The sequence below is a fragment of the Capsicum annuum genome, chromosome 4 (genome assembly GCF_002878395.1).
Source record: "Capsicum annuum cultivar UCD-10X-F1 chromosome 4, UCD10Xv1.1, whole genome shotgun sequence".
NCBI classification, from domain to species: Eukaryota; Viridiplantae; Streptophyta; class Magnoliopsida; order Solanales; family Solanaceae; genus Capsicum; species Capsicum annuum.
In genome coordinates, this window is record NC_061114.1 from 223,829,873 (window position 1) to 223,839,003 (window position 9,131).

Genomic DNA, 9,131 nt, shown 5'->3' on the forward strand with positions numbered 1-9,131 from the left:
TTCTTCCTTTTCCCTTTTATTTTGGTTGTGCTCATTTTTAAAAAAAAAAAAATTGATGTTTCTATATATTTTTTTAATTATATCAATAAACAAAATAATCAAATAAAATTTTGTAGTTCTCTTTTAAAATAATCAAATACTAATTTATAATGTCGTAACAAAATAAAATTTTGTATTTTTTTGAAATACAATTTTTTAAAGATAGCATATTTTAATTACTCATATACATGTTTTAAAATTATTTTCGTGTCTTTTATTTTTGCCAAGAGGTTATACACATTCTGTACACTATTTAGGGAAAATAATTATTTAGATACATATTCTATACAATATTTATGCAGTTTATATATATAGATATACATATTCTATACAACAATGATATAAATTCTATACAGATCATTTATAGAAAATATATTCTATATAATACAGTTTTTATACATATCATATACAAGCCTTAAATATACAGTTTTTATACACATCATATACAAACCTTAAATATACAGTTTTTATACACATCATATACAAACCTTAAATATACATTTCTTATACAGTTTTTATACACATCATATACAAACCTTAAATATACAGTTTTTATACCATTTTTATACACATCATATACAAACCTTAAATATACAGTTTTTATACACATCATATACAAATCTTAAATATACAATTTTTATACACATCATATGCAAACCTTCATTTCTCTGAAATCTCCATAGATAATCAGTCCTGTGCAATCTCGAATCATAAAACACATTTTTTTTCAAAAACAATCTATTTCCTTCAAATTTCTTCGTCACATACCTATCCACTATTACTTTAGCTGCAACACAATAGCCCTTTTCTTCCATCCCGATCAACTTCTAGATTTTGCATATTTTTTGTTCTTTCATTCCTCTATCTCATTTTTCATCCACCCACATAATTCACAAAATCAATTCAATTTAGATATCCTAAATAGAAAAAATTAAGAATTAAGAGAAAAAAGATATGAGTTTTGTTGGGTTCTTAATAGAAAAAATTTTAAACTAGAAAAAAAGAGCTATGAATTTTGTTGGGTTCTTAACCATCATAGATTGGAGAAAGAAGAAAGAAGATTGGTTATGGAAAGAAGAAAAAAGAGTGGTTATGGAAAGAATAAAGAGTCACAAAATCCTATTCGGACACCAACTTCAAAAAGGAAAATGTACAACTGTAAGCCTTTTTCCTTTAGCGTGTGCCTTATTAAATGAAGGGCTCATAAATGACATTTAAAACAGCCGAAGTGTCAGTTTTGTCCAAAAAGTGAAACGTGGATCATTATTGTCCATTATTTTTCAAAAGAGCTACGTGGTGTCCTTTTCCCTAAATTTAACACTACAACAAAACTCGAAATATTTTCTTTGTTAGTAGTTGTTTGACCGTGAAAATATTCACTTGATTTGAATTTTTTTGAAGTTGAAAATAGAGTTGAAGTTGTGTTTACCCATAGTATTTTGGAGTTAATATTTAGAATTCAAATCTATTTTTTAAACAAAATATAAAAGTGAAATAAATTTTTTAAAAAATTGAATTTTATGAAAATAGAGTTATTTTATGAAAATAAAAAACTTATTTTTTTTAAAAATAATTTTAAAAGTACAAAAAGTGGAAAAAAAAAAAAAAACCTCTGAAGGTGTTTCCCAAATTCTCAAATACAACTTCAAGTTGTAGTTGTATTTGATATATTTTTGGTCAAATAAGTATTTCGAAATAAAGTGAAAACATATTTCGGAATATAGTGAATACTATCTATGTCATCTTTCTATTTGGTATCTTTCTATTTCTTAACGTACCATTGGATAGCTTGATAATGAGTAGGACTCTAACCTTTCATGGCATTACAAGATATATTTTTCTATCACAAATATTTCTAAACTTTGTATTCTCATGGTACTCTTTACTTTTAAGACCTAATTCTTCAGTTGTGTGTGAGGTTTCTATCTTGCATGATCTATGAAGATATGTAAAGTTATCCTCGTAATTCAAGTTAATCAATTAATCAAAGTAAAATAAAAATAGTTTAATGCACTAAAGCTCCCGTTATATGCAAGTTTGGAGAAGGGTCATCCCACCCACCACAAAAGTGTATTATACGCATCCTTATGTTGTATTTATGTCAAATGCAGTTTCCAATACTTGAACACGTGACCTCTTGATCACATTTTTTACAGTTATTCCAAGTCTCCTCGTCAAAGTAGCATCACTATATCTCAACGATTTCATTCTCTCATGTCAACTATTTTCTCTCGTTCCTGCTGCTAGTTTATACTCAAAAGGCAGTATAAAAAAAAACATCCAAAGCAGTACATTTTTATTCCATTGTTACTTCATAAGACAAAAATATTAACTTAAAAGACCTTATTGAATAAGACAATGATAAATAATTTTATTTGATAGCTTCATTGAATAAAACAATCATTCGAGGAATTAAATTGATAGATACTTGTTAGAGATCTTATATTATGAAGTTTAAAAAATTAAAATTAAAAAAAATTAAATATTTAGGTATATTAGGATATACTGAGGGAAAAAAGATATATGTAGTTGAGTTTAATATTAATCTGTTAAAAAAAATTGGATTAGCATTGATCATTTTTTCTATATAATTTTGTGTGTAAAATAGAACTATTAAAAAAAGTTATTATTAAAATAAAAAATAGGAAAAGGAATGTCTGGTGAGAAAAGAAAAAAAAAGTATAAATAACATAAATACCAATCCTTTTGAAAGTAATTATACTCTCTCTCATTTTTTTAATTATTTTACTCTCTCTCCCTATTAATATACATAACATAACTGACGTATACATAACATTCTGTATATATGTTGGAATTTTTATAATATGTTTAGGGAGTTGAATCTTTTTGTAACATTGAAAATATAAGTTGTGTATTTATGTAACTTTTAGAAAAAAAAAAATGAAACAAAAAAGCAACGTGAAATTTAAAAATGAAATGGGCTGACAAGAAGGGCTCACAAAGACACTTATCACAAATTTAAAGGACCTTATCATAACTAGTGTTGATTGAGCCTCAACCATCATAAAATAATGGGACACATAAATTTTGCGAGTAACTTTGAGCATCTTTTTATGTATTAAGCTTTTTTATACTTTAGGGACCATAACGGGACTCTTTGTTAAATATACCTTTTAAGTCTATTTTTTAATTAAATGAATTATAAGTTTTTTTTATTTAGGAAGATGACTTATTTTTTTAGATAGATCTATTATCTACCCAACAAATATATAGAAAGATCGATTATCAATCTGACAAATCTATTATCTGTTAGACAGATATATAGATAGATCAATTATCGATCCGACTATATATAGACAATTCGATTATCAATCCGATAAATGAGAAAATAGAAGTGGGCTATTTTGCTAATTGAAAACTTGAAGAGAATAGGCTATTTTGCTAATTGAAAACTTGAATAGGCTTAATAGTCAAATTTTCTCGACCACCATAAGTGTTGTTATGGCCTAAGTTTATCGTTTGAATCCATTTTTCTTCTTAAAATTGAACAAAAGAGATTCAAAAAGAAGCAAAATTTGTTGTTCCAGTTATTTGGATTCCTTTTTCTTTGTAAATTTTGCCATACTAATTAACCCATTTTTGTTTTACGATTTTTTTTTCTTATGAAAATTGAACCAAAACATTCAAAAAGGAGCAGAAGTTGTTGTTTTAGCTAAATAGGTTTATTGATTTTTCCGTTTTTCTTTAAGAAAATTGAACAAAAATTACCCCAAAAGAAGTTAAATTGCTAATAATACATTAAAATTTATTGCTTCAGTCAAATAAACTATCAAAAAAATAATTCTTCTCAATTCTTCATAAATGTCATAAGCATCAAATTGTTGGCAGCCCATTAAAAATAATTTTTAATTTCTTTTAAGCTATTTTTAAAATTATCACACACATTGAAAAGTAAAAAATGGCTTAAAAGCTCTTTTAACTAGGTATTTTAAATGTCTTCATAACTTAATTTGACAGAACAGAAATAGTAAGAATGGCAGCAGCAGCAATGAGCTAAACCCTTATAGAGAAAAATCAGTTCGACAAAAATGGCAACACTAACATGCCACTGCTCATCTCCTTCACTACCAATTCCAAAACTCACCTCAAATTCTTCACTTCCCTTTCTCCACAAAATCCCAAATCCACAATTTTTTACTAATAAATATTCTTCAATTAAGTACCTAAACTGGACACATAGTAGACCTTCCATTATTCTTCAATGTTTACTTTCCGAAACCGAAGCCGAAACTGAAACTGAAGAGGAAGATGAAGGAGATGGGGCTACGTTGTTACCAGTGAAGAAGAAGAGAAGGAGGTACAGGAAGCAATATCCAGGTGAGAAAAAGGGTATTACTGAAGAAATGAGGTTTGTTGCTATGAAATTTCGTAGTTCCGAAGACAAGAAGAAATCGGGGAATAATGATGAAATGGAAGATAGTAATGGGTATGAATCAGTTTCGTCGAACGAAGATGATACTGGTGGTGAAGAGAGTTGGGAGCCAAGTATGGAAGGTTTTATCAAGTATCTTGTTGATAGCAAGCTTGTTTTCAGCACAATTGAGCGTATCGTTGATGAATCTAGTGATGTTTCTTGTAAGTTCTTCTGAAACACACTTGAATTTCTCTATGATTTTTCTGTTTATTATTGTTGCATTCAACAAAAAGTCATCGACTTTCAGTTTGTTGCTTCCCCAACAGACCTACAGGTGGAGACTGGGAGGGTAGACCGTATGCAGACCTTACACCTATCTTGTATAAGGGTAGGGAAGCTATTTCCACAAGATCATCGGATCAAGAAGATAAACGAAATGCAAGAAACAAACATGGACTACTAGAGATTTAAGAATAATCAAACGTAAAAATGAAACTAATGCTCTAGGACAACAAAAGAAAAATGCTCGCCAACCTACTATCCCTCTATCCTTATACTCATCTTCACACCTTCCTATCAAGTGTCATGTCTCGTTAAGCTGAAGCTGCTCCATATGCTGCCTAATCACCTTCTTAGGACTACCTCTCCATCTTCTCAATGCTACCACGGCCCTCTTACACCTCCTCACTGGGACATCAACACATCTCCTCTGCACATGCACAAAACATCTCAACCTCCCTTCGTGCATCTTGTCCACCACGGGGTCCACTCTCACCATGTCCCGTATCTCTTTATTCCTAATCTTATCTCTTCTGGTGTGTCCATACATCCATCTCAATGTCCTCATTTCTGTTACTTTCATCTTCTGGACATGGGCTTCTTAACCGGCCAACACTCCCATACATCATAGTCGTTCTAATCACCACTCTATAGATCTTACCTTTTAAGTCTTAGCGACAAAGTGTTATATGTTGGTGAGGTTGAATTTAGGTAATTGGAAAAGGAAAAAACAGCATTATATTTAGGTGGGTTGAATTTAATTTATCGTGGTAAGTGGGAAAAAAACTGAAACACTGTAAAACAAAAAGTGTTGCTTGTTGAATTTCAAATGATGTCACAGTGTTTTCTGTTTGTTTAACGCAGATGCCTACTTCAGAAGGACTGGTTTGGAGCGAGCAGAATGCATATCAAAAGACCTAGAATGGTTTAGCCTACAGGGTCACGTGATTCCTGAACCGAGCGATCCTGGAGTCACTTACGCCAATTATCTGGAGGAACTGGCAGAAAAGACTCCTCGTTTATTTCTCAGCCACTTCTACAACATATATTTCTCACACATAGCAGGAGGTCAAGTCATAGCCAAAAAGGTACAACTTCCTTCTCTGTTTGTCATTATCCCCTGACATTTTTTGTGGAGCTTTTATTTGTCAAAGTATCAAATTAAGCATGGTCATCAAATGCCTTTATTCAAATATAATCTTTGTGAAATCTCCAGTGAAGAATTTATTTTATTTATTGGACCAAGGAGCTCTATGGTAGACTCATTTGTGAGCTGAAAAATTTGGCCCATTGTGATTTGGGAGCTTTTATAGTGTCATATACTCGTATAATGTTGCCTCTTGTTGAGATTCTTTATATAAGATATGTTCCCATTGATACGTAGAAAATGAAGACCTAGCTCAGAAAATTAAAATTGAAACAAACAATTTATGAGCTAAGGAAATTTGGGGAGCACCAACTCGATGCATCCTTTTGCCTTTATTAGATTCCTAGAGTTTTTAACTCATCGAATTCCAGCTAGAGATTAAATTTATCTTCATTAAAACAATTTCTTTTCTAGAACACATGGTATCTTTGACATGTTTGAAGATTACTCTGGGATATATACGCCTTATTGAATGAACACAACTTTTTCTTTCTCTTTCGGGAGGGTGAACTGATTTTTTACTGTTCGTAAGTTACGTTTTAGTAATTACTATGTGGCTCTAAGTTTTTATCTTGTCTAGACAATTCTGAAGCTCAAGCAGTACTAGTTTTATGACTTAGGTAGGACTCTATAAATATAAGGATGCAAATTGAAATTCAGAATAATCCGGACTGGCAAATGCAAATTCGTCGTTTGTTCTCCTATGCTTCCATGAACTCTAATCTAGAAACAACTCAAAGTAAGGTGGATTTTGGTCCAGATTGTCTCTTAAGCTAGCTTAACAAAAATCCATAACTTGCAACTGTGCAGAGTTTGATAGCTGCTTGTTTTCTAGGCAAATACTCCCTCCGTCCCAAATTTCCTAATTTGATTTCTCATTTTACTTATCTTTTTTCATTAATCAAGAAGTGACAAAAAGAAATTTCCATGTTTTACCCTTTGCATTAATTACTTTTTCTTCAAATTAAAATGTAAACATCATTTAATAGGGGTACTATGATAAACTAGTCATGTTATTAATTATTTTTCTTAATCAATGTATCATCTCAATTTGGGACGGGTAATTTAGGACGGAGGGAGTACTAGATTTCATGATTTGGTTTTCTAGATTTTGTATTGCATTCTTGGTCAAAATATATGCAGTAAAATCTGTGTATTCTGATTTTTCTAGTTTTTTTAGGTACATTGCTTATTTTGTGTACTATGTCGAATCTTTGGTTTCTCACACTACTTATCCAAAATATAATAGTGACAATATTAAAGAAAGAAACGGAGCATTGGCTTGTTCTATAAACTTTCATTTCAATAAGTTTTGGCTTGTTATATAATGATTGATCAATAAGTTTTACTAATTCGCTTAATGAGTTACTTTGAATTACCGTCTTGTCAATTTATGTCGTGATATAGTGGACCTGACTTTCAATATGCAAGTTAACTCTAACTAAGTATTTATATGTTTGGTTATCTATCTTTGCTGTATTAATTTTATCAGGCATTTGAGAGACTCGTAGAGGAAAAAGAGTTGGAATTCTACAAGTGGGAGGGGGATGAAGAAAAGTTGTTGCAAAGCGTGCGTGAAAGTTTCAACATGCTAGCTAAGGTAAATGCCTCAGATTTTTGCATCATCGATTTATTCAATGCTTCAAAAGCACCACTAACTGCTTCTCCTGCTCTATTAATTGCATCTTTATTGCAGCATTGGTCTAGAAATGACAAGACTAAGTGCCTGAGAGAAGTAACCAAGGCATTCCGCTTTATGGGGCAAATTATTCGGCTAATCATCCTGTAAAAGCCATTCCAATCCAAAGCCAAACTTGGTTTCTCAATGGTGAGGCCACTTCAGTCCTAAACTAACCAGTTTTCTAATAAGATGTCTATTTCATTCCACATGTCATGTGAATCTGTTCCATCAATAAGAGTTGATTGGTGTGCCTAGAATGTAACTTAGTACTCATTATTTCATCTTCTTGAGTTCTACTGGGCTTTATGTCTTGGTTCAGTTATCTTGTAATATAGTACTCGTACACCCTTATTGTCTTCTCTTGCGGAATGAACGTGTTATTTATGCAAATCATTCTCTCCTCTTGGAATCGATTTTGGTCATTTTAACTCTCATCCCTGTAACTTTTGCCGAATTAGTAGGAGCAATGATTTCATTGAGGGCTACAGAATGTCCTTAAAAGGAATGTAGCTCACTTTGAACTTGTGATGCGATTCCCTCCTGCTACTCTGTCTCATGCACTCTAAAATGTTATGGCCTGTTAATCATTGTCCATGTCTTTATTCTTGCTGCAAAGCATGTGCTTTAGTTGGATGATCCTCTTAGTAAGCTATTATAATTCCATTTCTCAACTTAGTCTGTTCCTAATGGGCATCTCCTTTATGGCAAGGCAGCTGGGTCACGCGTGTTGTGCTCGTGAACAACTTGTGCATATTTGCACTGAACTGGATAGATCGACAACTGAGAGGATTGTCATCAGTCACGTTCATCAAGCTGCAGCTGGGTGAATATTGTTGTATGTAGAGGCAGGTGGCGTTACTCTTTTCTTTCCCTGGTCTTCTGGTTTTAACTTGCAGAGTCCTCGGGAGCATTTGAAACTTGAAGGAGAGATGTACTTCCGTAGAATCTCTTTATTTTCCTTTACAAGAGGCCCCCCTACGGGAGCTTGGTGGAATGAAGAGAAGTGAGCCAAGAGTTGATGTGTTTCAAGGAGCTGGAAATCAAGTTCCTGGGGATAACCATTTTAGAGTCATTAATTTGCCAAATGGATATTTGGGATATGATACAAAGTTAAATGATAATTGTGTTTCCCTCACACATCTAAGTGTTCATATCGTCTCTGAGAAGGCAATATTAAAAGGTGTTGATCTACTTTGGGTATAGGAATTGCTAGGATTAGGCATATTCCTAAGTCATTCAGGGATTTACATGTTTCTTTAAGAACCAAAAGGAGGAAAAAGACATCTTTTAATTACTGAAAACAGAAAATACAAAAAAAATCTGTTCCAAATGTCTCAAGTTGCTGTCACCTTTTACTTTGATGCTATTGGTAATGTAGATAGAAAAAGGACAACCCGGTAAACTAAAGCTCTCGATGCGTGAGGTCCAGGGAAGAGCCTAACTACTAGTTGTTGATACATGCACTCTTCTACTATTGGTAATGTAGAAGAGTTGATAATACAAGTTGATTAAGGTAATAGTACTAGTTTAGAGCATGTGGAAAGTGGTAAAAACTTATAGTACTTCGTTTAACATGGACAAAATCTTACAGCAACTGAAATAACATTTCA

General features: G+C 32.0%; 1 protein-coding gene across 2 annotated transcripts; it reads left to right on the plus strand.

Annotated features, from left to right (window-relative positions):
* The first annotated feature begins 3,982 nt into the window (after window positions 1–3,982).
* On the plus strand, window positions 3,983–8,712 carry LOC107867131 (probable inactive heme oxygenase 2, chloroplastic). Of its 2 annotated transcripts, none has more exons than XM_016713245.2 (5): window positions 3,983–4,635; window positions 5,558–5,781; window positions 7,333–7,440; window positions 7,537–7,668; window positions 8,235–8,712. In XM_016713245.2, the coding sequence occupies exons 1-4, from the start codon at window positions 4,089–4,091 to the stop codon at window positions 7,627–7,629; spliced, it is 972 nt and encodes a 323-aa protein (XP_016568731.1). In that variant the 5' UTR covers window positions 3,983–4,088; the 3' UTR covers window positions 7,630–7,668; window positions 8,235–8,712. The 2 variants fall into 2 exon arrangements, with proteins under 2 accessions (XP_016568731.1, XP_016568732.1); XM_016713246.2 differs by having other exon boundaries at window positions 3,994–4,635; window positions 8,231–8,712.
* The last annotated feature ends 419 nt before the right edge of the window (window positions 8,713–9,131 follow it).

What these genes read in the sequence shown, in the direction of transcription:
- LOC107867131 (XM_016713245.2), top strand. Translation starts at nt 4,089, where the DNA reads ATGGCAACACTAACATGCCACTGCTCATCTCCTTCACTACCAATTCCA. An exon ending in TGAATCTAGTGATGTTTCTT is followed by an intron (nt 4,636 to 5,557) that starts GTAAGTTCTTCT and finishes TGTTTAACGCAG; the next exon opens with ATGCCTACTTCAGAAGGACT. An exon ending in GTTTCAACATGCTAGCTAAG is followed by an intron (nt 7,441 to 7,536) that starts GTAAATGCCTCA and finishes TCTTTATTGCAG; the next exon opens with CATTGGTCTAGAAATGACAA.